This window comes from Ambystoma mexicanum, chromosome 2q, assembly GCF_040938575.1.
Source record: "Ambystoma mexicanum isolate Mex_15411 chromosome 2q, UKY_AmexF1_1, whole genome shotgun sequence".
Classification (NCBI taxonomy): Eukaryota; Metazoa; Chordata; class Amphibia; order Caudata; family Ambystomatidae; genus Ambystoma; species Ambystoma mexicanum.
The window spans coordinates 790,624,267-790,642,659 of NC_090924.1; the positions used below are offsets into that span (position 1 = coordinate 790,624,267).

An 18,393-nucleotide genomic window follows, 5' to 3' on the forward strand; every position below is an offset into this window, starting at 1 on the left:
GCTTTTTCCATGCCTTCTATGCTCCGTACTTTGCTAGTAATTGTAGGACATTTTGTCACTATCATTATTTACTAAAGTTGCATCAGCATGGCACGAATAAATCATGTGCATTTAACATTTCTCGCCTTTGCCCTTCCCCTCCTCTGCTGCCCTTTTCTATTCTCCCACAAAGGTCTGGATACCCCTGCCACAATATTCCACTGTTAGACCACTACGGTGGTGACTGATGCAGTTTTAAAAACTATTAACATTACCATCTTATATATCTGCAGGGATGAATGCTGCTGTTCGTGCAGTCGTACGTATGGGGATTTACGTAGAAGCCAAAGTGTACTTCATTTACGAGGTGAGTTGGCGCTCATACACTGGGTACGCTCTTTTATTTTATTTCCCAAGTAGTTTTATAACGAACGCTTCAGAATGTGTCTATTTTCTGTAAAACCTGGCAATGAATATGCAGGATATTCTACAGCCCACTCATTTCATCTATCTATTAACTATTGGTAAATCTGACAGTTCTTCATGTCGCAATTGCTATGTAGGCACAAACATACGTATCCTGTAAATTAGCCTGCGGCATCTCCATCTAACTCTTCCTCTGTCTAGTGGCTCCACTGGCCATCCTGCTTGACTTGAATGCACAGAATGATTGTGCATGCACCTGTGCGGAAACACTTCTCCAGCATCTCCAATTCCAAGCACTACTTGCAGATACACCAACATTAAGGTAATCCCAACCCTCAAACCTGCACCCAATCTAGACTCTTTTGAATGGGTATCTCCCACCCACATGGTGTGTGGTAAACCTAATACCAGAGCTGTGATTTCATTTGTGCTCCTCCCCTTCTGATCTCACAGCCTATCCCAATCCAATTTTGTTACAGTTAACAATCTCCCAGTGTCTTTTTACATGCAGGCAAATCACATCACCAGGCATCCACACACCATACTCTTGTCTATTGGGTACCTGATTTGTGCATCTAATGCACCTTTGTCAAGGATACACCGCTACTAATCTGTATGATTGGCAAATGTGCACTGTACAAAACAGCTTTGACAATGACATATGTGGGCGAACATAGGTTATACACTATTGGCTAGCCAGTCAAACATGGTCTTTCATCCCAATTGGCGCGAAGTGGCATGGGCCACGGACGAAGACGGCCACTGTGTGAACCAAAGAGCATGGCTAGTGGGCCATGGTTATTTCCTGCTAGAGGTGGGGTAAGATATAGCATAACAAAACGCTTGAAATTCAGTGAGGTGAAACAAAGTATCACAACAAAACCCAGGAAACTCGGCAGCTATTGGAAATGTCCACAACCCTTGACGTTTTAACTCGTAAAGGGCCGGAAGCCTCCCTTGGTTTAAACACATCGAGGTTTGGCTGAGGAGCCTAGACCTGTAAAATCTCTGGCTCAGTCTATCTACATTACCAAGAATAGTAAAGAGCAGGGGACCACTGCTTTAAAGAGTTTGTGGTTAAAATGTTTTATAGACAATACGCTCATGCTAGCGACTGGGCCATCATAGTTGTTGCTAAAAAAAGATATTGGTATGGAAAACTATACAATGCTTACTGCAAAGCCATTAGCCCATCTCCTTTTCCTTAAGTTAATATTAGGAATTCTACCTCTTGCAAGTCTGACAGCAAGATGGAATGATGTTAACACAGATAAATACCCATTTTGCAATAATAATGTGGAGCATCTTCAACACTTCCTATTCCTATGCTCTGGCTATTCGATAAGCAGGCTGAGGAATCTGAAAACGTGCCTCTGTGCCCAGGCCTTTAGAGATTTAGCTATTGCGGAGACTGTGTGCAAAAGTGAGGTCTTTCCTGACGTCAGATACGCAGTTATTGATTTCCTATTTTATGCAAGAAACAGGAGGAAAAGATTCTTAAAATTAGTAGGACAATAGATTTTAAAATACAGTTTCTGTGTTACTTGTGAATAATGCTATTTGATAGGTGACTGTTGATGTACTGCTCATGAACACTAGCACTTTATTTCCTCACTAAATGGAGGCTACCATTCGTCGACTCAATTGTTTAACTATTTTAATGTTTTTAAGACTAGGGGGGGTCATTCCGAGCGGCATGGCTACCCCCATAACGGGAACCGGGTCCGGGTTGCTTGAATGAGGAATTACCGGGCCATTCCGACCTTGGAGGGCCCGGTAATTCCTTATTCAAGGAACCCGGACCCGGTACATCCCCATTCCCATTCGAGCCCCCATAGGGCTCAATGGGAATGGGGAGGGTGCTAACAACGGGCCCGTTAATAACGGGCCCGTTGTTAGCACCCTGGTCTGCTCGCGGGACCCGCTAAGGACGCCTGGTTTTACCAGTCGTCCTTAGCGGGTCCCGCGAGCAGAACTCATAATGAGGCGGTAAGGGGTTGACGGCTCCAGCACCTTTACCGGTGCCATTAACCCCTTACCGCCAGGGTCGGAATGACTTCCTAGGTTGCTTTGAACTTGCTGATATCAATTTAAAGAAAACTAGGATGGTTATGAAATGTTGACATTTTGCACTTTGTATTTCTATGGACTCCATCCTCTATATATTCCTGATCTTGATATGTTTTACTTGAATGTGATTTTTGTTGTTTTGTAAGATGTTTTATGGAATACGTTGTCCGAAATAGACTATAGCTCAGCGCATGAGCACATACATTATATTAGCAATGACATAATTAATGAAATACTGAAATAATGAATGTATGGATGACATCAACGGGAGAACTGAGTTAAGTTCATTGTCACATCCAACACCCGTAGAAGTTCATGGGCTCACTGGTCTAGTTTGCTATTTTCCTACAGAAGACATAATAGGAAACTTGAGACTACAAACCCTTGGGTGTCAGTGTTGTCCTCACTCCAGCAGTACTGCCACCATTTTTTGGGAATGGTCAAATGGATTAGAGCCCTGCCAGACAGGCAATAATGTACTCTCTCTAGTGCTTACAACACTGTTGGTGGGTTAGAGTTGGGGTGCAGGTCCCTGCAAGACAACGTAAACCTATGACGTCCCTGAACATCCTGGTAAAGCTGGTACAGTGGCTGGGCATGCTTTAGGATATTTGTGGTGGCTACTGATCCCTCGCACCTCTCACATTGCTTCTGTTGTTGATGCCACCAGCGATGCAGTTTAGGCACCAGAGCACCTGAGAGAAGCTCTCCAGCCTTGCCAACTATTTGACTGCAAAATGAGTGGGGCTATGAGTGCCTGAGAGCCATAGTCACCCTCACTACAGCAGGACCACCACCATCCTGGGAGAAGGCAAATGAGGTACAGCATAACCAGAGTTACAATGTTCGCTACCCTACTGGTGCCAATGGCAGTGTTGCTACGTTACAACTGTGGGCATTCTGATGCAGTGTTACATCTCCCAGCTCGCTACCTGATGGGGCCACTGAAGAGCATCACCTTCGAGCTACTCACTCTAAGGTCACCAACTTAATATTGTCCAATGCCAGCTGCATCTCTGACACAGGGGTTCCCTATCAGGCCCAAGGGATCTGCCCTGCTGCCCCTATTTCCTGGTGCATGTTAGATACAGTTACTCTTTGCACCAATTTGGGAATCTCAAGGTGAGGCTTATGGAGTAGGATTTGCTGCAGGATCCTTTGTCGGCAGGGGAGCTTGGAACAAAGATTACTGCTCAGAGCATGGCCACGCCCATCTCGTTCACATGTCATGGAAAAACATAGGGTTATTGCAACTATATACTACACATTATTATTTTTCGTTAAAAAAAAGAATGAGCAAACCAAATACAATACCAAGAAGGGATCAGAGAATATTCTAGTAAATGACAATTTTCACTGGATTATCCTGCCATTGCTAATCCTAGTGCAAATGATATGATATGGTATATAACGCGCCTATACACAAGTGTTTCAAGGCGCGAATGATAAATGATAAACATGGCTCTGTAGATTCAGTTTAGACAGTGAATGCTCAAGTGTTGGCAGGCAGTCTTTTTGCTTAAAATATTTCTTGATCATATATTTGAAAGGCTATCCAAATTTTAGAACTATGGTGAAAATAGGCGTCACCCCATGTCGCAAATGGAAGAATCTTCAAGGTAACTGAGGGACCAATTGCCAATGGGCACATACTACTTGTATAGCATACCTACGAATCACAATCCGCCCTTCCTTTGCTCAGTTTAGCTCAGGGGATTTTCTTGTGGTCTATCGTGAATCAAAATGAGATAATGGCAGAAGGTTAAGGGGTTATTTTAGACAGAGCCTGGGAGAGTTATTCCTCTAATGTGTGCTTTTAAAGTAGTGCAGTAGGCTATATATACTGTTTAAGAATTCTTGTCGGATTATTTTGCTTTTCCAGTACATACATTTTTATTCTGATGTGTATAACTGTATTAAGATACGTTCAACTTGTGACATTAGGTAGTGGTCAATGTACATAAAGCCTAATAAAATCAATGTTACCGTTCTAGCTTGCCAGGCAGCATTATTAACTTTCAGCACCCACGTGTCAAAATACCCCAAGCTCTGATTCCTTTCAAACAAGAGAAGTAGATCATGCAGGATGCACTACATCTGTCTCTGCGGGATTCAATACATGTTGTAACTGCAAAAAGAAGATGAGCAGGCTTCAAATAGGTCCAGTCGATTGTTGTGCAGATTCTTAGGTGCACTTCTGCTTTATGCAAAACCTAGGGCTAAAGTCTAAATTGTCTATGAAATTAAATTCTTAAAGTGGTGCTTGAAATACCCTTCATACTGTTTCATTTGTATGGATTCTGTTTCTGGAGTAAATGTAAAGCTGTCAGAAACACACCCAGCTCTTAACTGTACTAACCTAGCTTTTACTGGTGGGGCACATACCGGCCAGCTATTTCTCCTGGAAGATTTTCAGTTTAAAACAGCTCAAAGCAAAATATCCGATGCTATATTTTCTAGCTATATTTTTGAGCTAAGACAACTCGGCTTATAATAGGTAACATTTTCTCAAATTAGATGAGATCTCTTGTGTGCTTCCTTGAGAGGAAGATGATCAAACAGGATTGGAATCCAGTAAACCATGCCAGATTTCCCACTGCCCCACCTGTAAATAGCAGATGGCATAGACCACCATATTTTGGGAGGCACTTTTAGAACTATTTTATTTAGCATTTTCTATTTTCACTGCTGTGGTTCTTTTAGTAATCCTACTCTCCTTTCCACACGTTTGTTTTGTGATCTCACAGAGACTGTTCACGAATGGTTATCTTCTTATCTTGCTGGCCAGGGAAATCAACTGTCCCTTTTCAATACAGGGTTTCCCAAGGCTCTATCCTGGGTCCCTTCCCCTTTTCCTATAAATGATTGCGCTATCTTTTGGTCTTTCTCATCACTTCTACACCAATGATTTTGTGCTTGTTCCTCACATGTTTCTTTGCTCCCCTCACTGACTTCTCTTCTCCAGCTGACCTTTGAGAATTGGTTAATTTTTAATTTCTCTGTCTTGTCATCAAGTGCCTTTATGCTATGGCTCCTCCCTATCTCTCCTCTCTGGTTTACATGTACTTTGCTAAATGTATTTGTATATCTTAATCTCAGTTTCTTTTAGCTGTCCTTCAGGCTCTGTGTGCTCAGTCTGTATTTTGCTCTTTCTCTCCTCTTGCCCCAAAACACTGGAATAAACTTCCACTTGTGATAAAGGCTCTCTCTTCCGTTCTTTCTATTTCACTCCCATCTAAAGACCATATTCTAACTTTGTCTTCCTCTTGAACTGATTAAGCAATGCACTTGTCCATTTAAGTTGTACTTCTCTTCTTATATTCAATGCTTTGGCGAAGTGCAATATAAACCAAATCAAATACAAACACAAATACATATTGGAGTTGGAAGCAGTGGATAGCAAGTCCATAGTGAAGCACATTGCTCAGGGGAACACTTTTGTAGGGACACCTATGAGCAGAATTGCAGTGGGGAAACACAAAACAAAATCACAGCAGGACAAAATTATGACAGTAAACGAAGGAGCAAAACCACAGTAGGTCACAATTAAAGCGGGATACAAGAGAGCAAAATTAGGACATATGGGGAAGTCCCAGTGGGCAGAATCACAGTGAGACCCCTTGAAATGCAACTGCAGCTTGACACAATCAATGGGAAACCTATAGGCAGAATCATATGGGGGACCTGCAAGTAGTGCAGAATAAAGTAGAATGGAGAGCAGTTTAGTGAGGGGGTCAGCCATCAAGAAGCCACATACAACAAGGCATAACATGGCATTGCAAGGCATGGAAAAGGCATAAGATGACGTGAAAGGCATAACAAAGATTTAGAAGGCAACAAATGATGGTCTCCTCCCACACTCATACCGCTGGCCTGTGTAGACTGCTTGCATTTATCTTTTTCACTTTGCCACTGTCAAACCCGGTCTTCCTATCCACCTGTCTATCTCTCTCTTTCAAATAGATAGATTGTACACCATGTGTAATGCAAGGATCAGGGAATTGGCATTTGACTGGAGGGAGCCGCCTGGAGACTCCACTCATTACACTAAGAGTAGTTCGAAGAAATACGAGAGACATATCACATGACAATAGTTCTATAAAAAGTGTGGGCGTTCATGGAGTAGAAGGAGAGTCAGGTGCAACATTTGTGGGGTTGATGAGTACAACCCAGAAGTGCCTAAATCCTATGTGGCGGCATGATTCTGCATGGTTTGTGGAAATGATACTGGTCTGTGTGTTCTATCCAGAGGGAAGAACTGGAAATTCATTAGCTGCATGTGCTCCAACATCAGAAACGTTGCTGATTATGATAGGACTAAAAATGCTCTGGGTCATGCAGTGAGCTCTGAGTAGCTCTGTAGGGTTAATCTTGTTGAGGTAGTGTTAGAAACCATACAGCTGCTGTGTAGCGTCGTGGACGTAGAGTACAGGTGCTAGTGGATTTAAAAATTAGTTGGTTAGTTGGGAGAGAGAGGTACTTTGGCGGGCTCCTGAGGAGTTCTTTTATTGGAATTCAAGGTTAGGCTGAACAGATAAAGTTCCAGTATCCGATTGGGCTAAAAGTGGACGTCCTGTACTATTGTTATCCATTTGGGTGGCGTGTGTGGCTGTTCTAGGTTCACTTTTATGATGATAGTAGGGAGTTGTGTCTGATTAGGAGGATTTGGGGTGACTGAACTGAGTGACTCTGGTTACTTACAGCTCCCCTCTACCTTCTTCGGTTAAGATGTTTATAAGAAGTATTTCCAAATAGGATAAAGGGCTTCATTGCATGTTGGGTGGTATCCCGCCGGTAAATCCGGTGGGAGACCACCAAAGGGAATTACCGTTACCGGCACTTGGTCTGCCAGAATTAACGGCAGATTACAAGTGCCGGCAAGGGTGGAATCCATATATGTGTTGGGGGAAAAAAAACGAATGGGAGATTTGTTCAAAATTCAGCTGTACAAAAATTACATACAGCCAAAATGTCAAATAAATCCCCCATTCGGTGGCATTATAGTGAACAAGGCTAGGGGGGCCTGCGGGCGTGTCCCTCGCATCCTTGTTCACTGTCATGCCATCAGAGGTTGCGGGCTGTCCCCCTCTCCTGATGAAATAAAGTTGAAAAAAAGAGGACCCTGCTGCGCCAGCTCCCATTCAAGTAAGTGAAGGGAACCAGCATTGCAGAGGGTTGCAGGAGATGGCAGCACACAAGGAGAGGTGTCCCGCCACAGGTAAGTAAGGGATGGGGGAATGTGGTTGTCAAAAATGTCCACGGTAGGGAAAACTGAAAGTCATTTTCGGTCAAATAACTTTAGTTTTTTTTTCTCTCTGGACATTTCACATTTGGTTAATTCATGGACAATGGGCAAGGGTGGTTAGTCCCCATTCCATGGAGTCCAATAGGATATAACAGTGCCGGACGTTTTTTGTCGGTGGGGTGCCTGACTTACCTCCAGTTCTTGGCTGGAGGTAAATCAGGCCCCGCCACTGGCAAACTTATAGTTTGCCGGTGCAGAAACGTGCCGGTATACAGAAATACTGGCACGTTATTTAAGCACCGGCAAACTTGTAATGATGCCTAAAATACGGTCCAACATTTTAGTACCAATGATTGTTGATAATAACACCCTTCAATTCAGGAAATGTTACGTATTCAGTGGTAGGTGAAGACTCCAATATTATCTTCTTGTTTTGAGGAAGATGGGCAAGAGGAATATATAAACAATTCTAAGCATGAAAAGATGAACTTCGAAAAAAAACCTAATTGAGAAGAACTTGTGAAGTCATTTTGGGGACCGCGTAACTTCTTTGTTTTCTACTGCTATAAACTTTAATAGGTTTCTCTAATAGAATTTATTCTAGGATCCTATCCCTAACCTCCTATTAAACGGTTTCCCTATTTTATCCCACATTGCAGAATTGTTGTTTGTTTTTGGCTTTTAGCCATTTCCAGTTATTAATCTTGCTCATTAGTGTATTGTTTAATTTCCTTGATGTGGGCACTAGTGCTTTATCTGTTAAACTGTTTTGCGTTTTTCGTTTTGAATGTTACTTCTTGCATCACCTGTCACATTTTTCAGCGGCAATATTTGAACTTTAGTCTCACATGTAAGACCTACATCTATAGATACCAACTTTTAAAAGAAGCAAACTCTGAACTATACTTTTGAAGACTGGGCCCTGAAGATATGCAACTCTCCATCTTGAACATCACCTAGTCGCAGTGCAAGCTGGTCATTTTTTTCTTTGGAGGGCCTTGAATATATTCCATTAATGGGTCTAAGTAACCAGGTGTAGAAATGTGTTAAAATAATAGATTAAAATGGCACATATAACAGTTTACTTTTTGGGGATAAATTAGCTAAAAAGCTATGCAATTTACAATTGTTTTTTTTGGGTCACAACTGAAAAATAATCCAATAGATGCCAGGTTGCCAATAGTGCACAGGCACATTTTCTGACACAGTTGCATGGTGCTTTTGTATACAACATATCACAGTATTCTGGCAGTGCAAGAAGAAATGTTCATGCTGGTTGTGCCCACAATTTATGCTAGTAGTCTGTAAGTATAAGCAGATATTTTCATGCTGCCTGTGCCAATATATGCCAGTATCCCCAAGTAAGAACACCCTCTTCTTGACTTTGCCCATAATGCTAGTAATGCCGTAGGTAGACAGCTTCATGATGGCAGTGCCAATGTTTCACTGCATTCCCATGTAAGAAAAGGTATGTTGTCTTTGACTACAATGCTTGTAATATTGCCATGTCACTGTATGAAAACATGTCTGTGCTGGCTGTGCCACTATAATCTGTCTCACCAAGCAAGAACATTCACAGTGGCTTTGCTCGTAATGCCAGTAATATTGCCATGCCAATGTATGATAACATGTCCAAGCATGTTGTGCCACTATTGCCCATTATCCCAGATTGGCTTTGCTGATAATGTCAGTAATGTTGCCTCGCCAATACACAAAAACATGTCCGTGCAGGCTGTAAAACTATAGGCAAGCATCTCTAAGTAAGAACACTCCCTTATCTTCGGCCTTAATGCCAGCAATATGTCCATGCCAATGCGAAATTACGAACGCATTTCCTTGTTGGTGTGAACAGTCACCCAACCCCCACACAGTAGTTCCCCACTATTTCTTCTGTTCAGAATCCCTCAGGTCTTCTCAGTATTCATCAAAATCACACACACCTTCCTGCACAGACTCAAATCTCACTCAAACGCATTCATGCACATTCGCGCTAACACATATGTACACACGTGCTGGCACATCCAAATCCACATGCACATTCACACGTGTACATAAACAGGTGCTCACATCACACATGTAAACAGCACTGCAACTCTTGCACAAAACAGTTACACGAAAATTCACTTTTTTAAACACTTACACTTGGGCAGTTGCGTTGACATCTTCTCCCTACATATAACGCCATAGAGGCACGGGCTGACCTGCACGTAGGTCACGGTCAGGAGCCTCCCTTCATCCTTCCTTGTCCTTGCTCTGAATCAGGTAAGGGGTGGGGTCGGCATTCAGAGCCCGCTCTGCAGGGCCGCAGATGGAAGGCGAAGAGGGATTTATCCTTGCAAGAGCTGGATGTGCAGCAACTATTTAGGAAAATAAAAACTTGACCACAGGAAAGCTCTCACTTAACGCCTTTTAGAGTGCTGTACACTTCCAAGGCATTGATATATCCTGTTCCTGGCCCATGCACAGCACGTTAGAGGTATTAGAAACACCACTATTTTTTGCGTTTGCTAAGAATCTAAATATATTCAGAGTCTTTGCAAATGTAAAGACTACATAATGCATTGTTTTGCCAGGTTAGTGCCCTCTAAGCCGCCCCTGCCTGGTCTCTTTCTTATGCAAGTTCAAGAAAGAGCTCAAACCATGTTTCTCTTTAAGAATGCCCGCATTACTATGAAATTGATCTCAAGACAGTTGAAGATATTTCACATGATCACTCGAATTCACCTTTTAGCTGTTTTACTATACCTACTTATATCTCCCTTTGGGAACCCTTACCAGCTATTATTCTAGTATTCAGCATAGTTTGCAACACATGTCCCCCATCGTCTGTCCTTGTGCATTTTTCATAGTTTTCTGAAGATTTAACTCTTCTAGCCCTACAGATAATTTCCAGCACGTTTCTTCTTGAATCTTTTTATGTAAGGTGAGGCCCCTCAGAATCATGTACATTCTGTGCTCATGCTAAAGTGACTTAGTCCATGTGGGAGTACAGATCCAGGGTTCAAGTACCCTTATGTATGATTTTCCTGGAATCGTCTACTCTTATTATAGTGCTAAGGCAATGTTACATTAGTTTGATGCATCCCTTACCTTTGTATTGCAGATCTATCCTGAATGTCGTTTAAAAAGGAGCCACTCCCTTGTACCTATTCCGTATGCAACTATGTACATACAGAATTCTGTGGCCTGTGTGCGCCTGACCCAGTGACCCACAAACCATGTCTGTGAAATTCTTAAGACACTATTGTGTCCTATTATTCATCTCTGTACTTTTGATTGTTTTAATCATTCTTTACTTTTGTCTATACAGTGCTGCTTTTTTTATTCCTTAATACTTTGCATGATTTAACTACCTTTGCTGTTCGCAGGTTGCTACTTCACATCCTGTATATTAGTCGCTGAGATCCAGTAAGCTATATTGTGGTCTACACTTTACAAAAACATGAAGACATAAATACATTTGTCAATCTTACTTACTTACAAGGTCATGGACCTTCTTACAGGGTTGTTTATTAATATAGCCTCCTGCAAAATACATGTGGTGCGAACACAGGCAGTGGTCAGTGATCCCCCAGATGCTGATAGGCTTGTCATACTGTGGTATCCCAGTAGAGACAGTTTGAAACCACAGTCAGAAAAGGCCTGCACTAAGATCATGTGACAAAGGAACCATTTATGTGGGCAGTAATAGCTGCATTGGCACAGAAAAATGATGAGAAATAATTTGCTTTAAATGTACTTTGAACTATATGGGCAGCCATGTCTTTGAATGTAGAGCAATATGTGTGATGGATTTCCATCTGCTAGGGGAAGCTCTGAATTTTGGACTTTTTAGGACCTCTGGTAAATGGATTCATCATGAAAGTGTGCTAAACCATTTCACTTTCAGACAGCATTCTGTGTTTTACAAACAGGTGTGGATGGGTGTATACTCATATGGGCCTACTGGCCATTAGGTGAATAATGGAACTTACCAACATCCACACATACGACACCACATGTGTACTTCCGACTGGGCATCAGTAATGGGCATGCCTGCAGCTGGGTAAGCCACAAAGTACCTAACATACAAGTATGCACAGCTGGAAATGGGAAGTTGCAGAAACTGAGTAACAGTGTTTTGTATGTTGGTTTAGTTTTAAATGTGAAATTGGAACTAAGGAAACCCTTTAAAATGATCAAACTGTCTGTTGACATATCTCACCTTATTAATCCAGTACTATAGGGTGAGGGAATGTGTGGTGTCGAATTCAAAAGTGTCTGCCAAAGTTAAGTTAATCTTTTCAATCACTGGGGTGACACTTTCAAAAGTGCTGCAACCGATTTGTTCTCTAAAAAGAGTAAATATGGTTTTGGTCACATTTGCTACAAATGAATCTACAATTCCAAAGGGGAATACTAATGACTACTTCGGGAAGCTGCCCTCCATTGGATGTCTTAATGGAATGTATAGAATGAAAGTTATTCTAAAATTTGCATTGGCATTCTGGAATACAAATGAGAATCCTTTTTTTTAAGTAATCAAATAGCTTTTGTTTATAAAACTATAACTCCCACTGGCCTGGTGGTAAGTTTCATTAATTAAATATAAATATAAAGCCATATCTTTTTTTGATATATGGTGGCTTATGGGAAGCTACACTTATACTGGCTTAAACCTATTGATGTCATTTTATTATCACCTTGGTTCCCAGAGATTCATTCTCCTGTCAGAGTTTGTGGATTAACCTGTCTGGTCTGGGACTGTGGTTCTCTCACAAGAAGATGTCAAACCCTGCCCCAGAGGTTTCCATTTGTCATCCTTGGGAAAGCTTACTACCTTCCCAGAGAGCCGGATATATCCACAGGGGGAAAAGGAGGGACCACAAGGTTCAGAGGACAAGCCATGTCAGCAAGGGGAAGACCACACCAGGACGTAACTACTGAAATTTCCTTTGATGTAGCAAAGCCAAAGAGAGGGAGGAGTCAGAGTAGTCAACATAGAAGCGACAGCCCAAGAAGGGTGCCACGATATTGGATATTCTTAGGCCATTTGTACTACCTGTGCTCCCCTTCCCCCACACTTTCTGCAGACAAAGCACTCATGAATGGCATCACCAGGCAAAAGACACTGATCACAGCAGACAGGATTAGACCTCAAAGAAGGCTTGAAATGGACCGATCCGCTTTGACAGACTGGCTATGTAAGGGGGTGTGATCACCTATTTGATGGAATAATCTTTGGACTACAAAGGGGTGTGTGATCACCCATTTAATGGAATCATCTTTGGACTACAGAAGAAAAAGGATTTAGCTGGCGCTCTACTGGGGTCAGTCTGCCCATAGTCTTCTGCCACGCAGGTGAGGATAGGGGCCTCCAAGAAGGGAAAATGACCCTTCCCTCAACGACCCAGAAGGACATTTGGGGTGAACTGCTGTTGAATAATGCCTGCCTGCAAATAGAACATTGGTACCCAGCGTCCTCCTCACTGGAAGTGGCAGCCCCTGCCAGTGTGATTTGGAACCTCCTGGCTGGGATGGGCAGGACAAGGACACAACTCAACTTTTGAGACCGTGTATTAGGTCTCACGGCAACTCAGAGGAAAAGGAACAGCTTTGGGCTCTGGCTGCCGCATTGAGCTGCTTGTGAGCTTGTTCAACCCAGACATTGCTTGGCTGTCCCAATCTTCTTTGTGCCATGTTCCATTGTTGCTTTTTGATCCGTACCACTTGTTGGACCCACTCAACCCGATCATCAACGTGACACAGAATCACTGCCTCAGAAAGTTTCCAGATTACCAAATCAATGCTGTTAAACTTCAGGAACAAGTCTAAAAGATATTTGAAGTGTTTCTTCCCTCATGGTCTGCCTTAATGAACTGTAGTAACAATGAAGACACCGCTCGCAAACTTTTAAAAAACATCTTCATTAAATGTTAACATTGCTGCGGTCCCCTCTCATTTCAAAGTCTGCATTTCGGTGTCTTCTGAGGGAGTGGGCCTTCGTGTTTTTGTGTGTATTTTTTAGTTTAAAGACTCTTGTTTTTATAGAACCTTGGTTGGATGTGCTATTATTTTGGTGTTACAATACTATTTTTGTTTGGATGCTTCTATGCTATCTCACACACCCTTTTGAAGGGTATAGCTTGCACTCAGCCCATGCTACTTTAAAGAGGCGAAGGAAGTGTACTGTTCATGTTATGCCTCTCTCACTTTCATGATTGAGATCACTGGTTGCTTAGTACTAGTGTGGGGTTGAATACGAGTTTCCGTCATTTCTCATCCCTCTACTGATGCAGAGCAGTAGTCATTTTTCGTAAAATGAGCATCAGTGGACAGTGACTCAGCAGAGCTGGAACTTTCCCAAATGCAACTGTGAATCCCCCAGAGCTACCAAGTCTCTTCAGCCCCCACTTTTGGCCTCTATTTGCTTGCTTGCCTGTTAGTTGAAATGGAACCCACATGTTGCAAACTATTCTTCCTTTTCACCTGTTATTCTCTTATACTAACAATGAGTTGTTTTTCAGACTTTCTGGATGTAAGGGAGGAGGAGTATGTCCCCTCCTGTGACCCGATACTACCCTGCAGGTGTTCCTGGCATGTGTGCATGTTTTAATGAATCAACTCACTATATTTTATCTTCAAACGTTGTGTAATTACTTGTACCCAAGTTTAGATTTACATCATTTAAATTCTGCTGTGTCAAAAATGTAGTGTTTGCATCCTTACCCTGAATTTGGCACTTGGTACATCCTTTCCCAAACCCACCTGCCCCTGTCTTGGGTATGTCCCAAACCTGGTTTGACAAACCTATCTTTTTCCTTGCATAGACGCCTCTTTCTGCGTCACCCTGTGCTTTCCAGACCCTCCTTTAGCGAGCCTGTTGCTGCATCCAGTCATGCTCTGAGCCAGACCGTGCAATGAAACATTGTTGTTGGGTATTTTGGCCCTGTGTCATGTCCTATCCTGCATCCAGACTTGATTGTTCTTCTGGGGACTCAGCTGAGGCAGCTGCATTCCCACTGAGTCGCTGCCGACCTCACACTGTTGGAGATCTGGTCCAGCTCCAAAGCTAAAGAGCTATAGAGCAGTGAGATTGAAGATCCATGGCTGTCACTATTGCTTCCTGCCCTGGGAGCTGGAGCACTTCAGCCCTGTTAACTGTAAGGAGAAGTAAGGTTGCCATGGCTGCCCTTCACCACACCTTGCCAGCTGCAGTGTCCGAAGAAGAGAGGAGAAAGAACGGGTCTCTTAATCTGTGGGAGCCCAGTTAATTCCTTCCCCACTCTGTGGGAAGGACGGTGGTAGAGCCCCGCTCCCACTTTTCCTACACCCCCCTAATTTAACCCCTGACAGAACGTCTTTCAAATAACTCACACCTTGTCCTGGCCGTTATTCCACCCCTTAAGAACTCTTCAGGTAACCTACATAAATCTCCAAAAGACATAGTAAACAAGTGAAGATAAAGTGTACAGTATTTCATTTGAACAGTATCACTTTCCTCTTTGTACACAGTCCCTACTTATTTTGAACTGTCCACATTTTGTATGCATCTGTAATACTGAACCTGATTTAAAGTTTTCCCAATTGAACTGTGAAAATACTACCTTAATTTCATCTCGCTCATGTAAGGTGCAATGCTTCTTTTTTTTTACAAACAATGTATTTAACAACCAGGCAGACATGTTGCGGTGTCAGTTCCAAACAAAACACAGCCTTCAGTACTAATTGTTCTTACACTTCAAAATAAATCTAGCCACATCGGTCACATCATAGATGCACTGGTCCATTTAAGACCCTCTTCATGTTGACTCCTCATCCCGCTGTGTTCGTGAAAGATAGTCTCGGAATAGTCCCCAAATGTCTTTCCGCCTACACACTGGTATAACCATTGCCTCATATCCCTCCTCCCTTTCATTGGCATATGTATATTCTTTAAGCCATTCTGTACATGTAGGAGCTACTTTGGATTTCCAATGTTTCAATACACATATTTAGGCAATAATACAACCCATGTTAAAAACTCTATGCAGAAGCACAGAGACCTTACCAAAATCACCCAGGAGGTATTTAGGGCGAGAGAACACAGGGGGTATCTGCACGACATCGTTTAATACATCTGCCACTTCCGGCCAAAAATCTGCGATCAACAGGCAGCCCCAGAACATATAAAAGTATTCCGCCCCTGCTCTTCCACACTTTCCGTATTCATCACTCACATTCAGGGAAAACCTGGAAATATGTGCCGGTGTATAGTACAACTGATTCAATATCTTAAATTGTATACGTCGAAATCTCACACTGAGCGAGACTTACCTCGTCAAGCAGCACCATTTATGCCATTGATTGTCCTGTATCTCAACTTTCAGATCATGCTCCTATTTAGTCCTTGCCCTATTTGCAGAAGGCTGGCTAGCCTGACCCAATCTATACCACCTAGAGACCAGTCTCCTGGCATCACTGCTCCACACCACCACCTCAATACACCCATGAGTGTCCGGTTCCTGTGGAAACGACGGCCATCTGTGTAGAGCGGCCGCCCTCATCCTACAGTATTGTAGAGTCTTGTTGGGGCTGTTACCCAACTTCATCACAAACTCATCCAGTGTCACAAACCTATCTCCGAGAATAAATCTTAGAGAACCATCTGCCAATCAGCGTCCCAGGACATCTGTATGTTCAGATCATATGTGAGGGGGGATCCCTGGGCAATTCCACAAGGGGACTAAGCCACTATATGGAGCATCTATCCCCAGTCTCTTAAACAGTCAGGACCACGCCTTCACAGTCATACGAACCAGGTAGAAAGTACAGGAGTCCACATTTCGGTCACTGAAAATTACCGCCTCAGGTCCATCGGTGCCACACTATAGCACTCCAACGCTCGATGCATTGGGCCTGGAGCCGAAGAATACCATTGGCCAGCATATTGTGCCTGCGCAAATATATAATAAAGTTCGAAGTCTGGCGCCACCAGTCTCCCCTGATCATAGGGTTCCACCAGTCCCTGCCAACTCATCTGGGCCAACCCTGTTCCCCATAAGTATTCAATTGCTGTAGACCATAGTTTAGTAAAGAATAGTTTCCCGGCCATATCTGAACAGTGCTAAAGTAATATAATAATGTGGGAACCACCACCAATTTCAATGAAGAAAATCTCCCGTATAGAGACATATGCAGTCTTGCCCACAGCTGCAGCTTGACGGCAAGGGAATTCAGATACGCCTCATGATTGTCAACATATAACGAGTGATGTGATCGAGACACTGATATGCACACGTATTTGAATCTGGTTGGGATCCACTTGAACTTCATTAATTCACCCGGTCTCGGCATACTGTCCGTGAGCGGAAACAATTCAGATTTTTCAGCGTTCATTTTATAACCAGAATAATATGTAAACTTGTGGATTTCCTCCATCATTGGTCCATATTCTGCTCCAGGTCCCGAATATACAGTAAGGTATCATCTGCGTACAACGAAATAACTTGTGGTGGCCCGCTATACCTCTATGACCATGCTTTTCTCTCATCAGCCGTGCAAGAGGTTCTATCATTTGGGCAAAAAGCAGAGGGGACAGAGGGCACCCCTGTTGTGTTCTGTGCCCTATCTGAAAGGCCTGTGATAACATGCCATTGGTACAAAAGGTGTCAACCGGATCAGCATACAGTAATTGCATGCAGCCAATGAAGTAGCCCCAAACCGCAGGTGCTGCAGAATTCCAAAGAAGAATTTTCAAGAGCCGGAATCGAAGGCTTTCTCGGCGTACAAGGAAGCCGCAACCACCCTGACCCTCGGGTCTATCTGTGATATGATGCAAAAGAGCAGCACACAGAAGAGCGGTCTTCCATTACCTCACTTCATTGTGAATGTGTTTCATTTGCTACAGCTCATTGCCCTTTGTATTACTGGTTGCGCACCAAGGTCCTCAGTTCCCCAGCCCACTTCTTCAGGCATCCCCATTGACTTGGTTTCTACAGTAGCTGTGGTGTCAGTAGACATCCCGAGTCACGTGAGCAAGGGGGAGTCCACCTCACGTGACAAGGGAAACAGGATATGGAAATAAAGAGAGGGAAATGCCCAGAAGCGGAGGACCCAGTGAACCGACTCCTGGCTGGTCACATACTTGTTTAGCTCCATGCAAACTCATGAACGAGTGAGTCCACCTACCATCCCGACCTTGCTGTGTGCAACCGGAGTTCGGGACATACATCATCACAGTAGCTATCCCAACTGCACTGTTCAATTCAAAAACTCAGGAACACTTATGAGGTTGCTTTTTTCATTCAGTGCTAATTTCTTGGAGGTGCTCATCATAAGGGCCCTGGTTGGTCCAAGCCCTCCCCCATTGAGAGCCCTTCGAGTAATTCCCTCCCCTTGCATACACGTCTGTTAAATTGTCTTTTAATCTCCAAGTAAACTGGGGAGAATTCCAAGAGGGAAACTGTTTTTGTAAGTGGTCGTTGAAGGCTATTACACAAAAACAATTACCATAGATTATTAGGAATTTCTAATAGGTAAACATTTCCACTTGCATGAACAGGTTGATATTGTGGTGTATTGTGGCTGTATTAGTACTCCGTTGCCAACTGTCATTTTTCCCATCATTCTTACAGATCCCTATCCAGTCAATGAGTGACCCAAAAAGCATTCTTTGTGAGCCCTATGAAATAAAGGTTGCCTAGCAAACACAC

At 43.1% G+C, this 18,393-nt stretch overlaps 1 protein-coding gene across 3 annotated transcripts in view; it reads left to right on the forward strand.

Moving 5' to 3' along the window:
• PFKP (phosphofructokinase, platelet) overlaps window positions 1-18,393 on the forward strand; it is an 882,344-nt gene that overhangs the window by 58,135 nt on the left and 805,816 nt on the right. For all 3 annotated transcript variants that reach the window (XM_069648018.1, XM_069648019.1, XM_069648020.1), the window contains exon 2: window positions 273-346. In XM_069648018.1, the coding sequence (XP_069504119.1) occupies window positions 273-346 (74 nt within the window). The remainder of the gene's footprint in view (window positions 1-272; window positions 347-18,393) is intronic.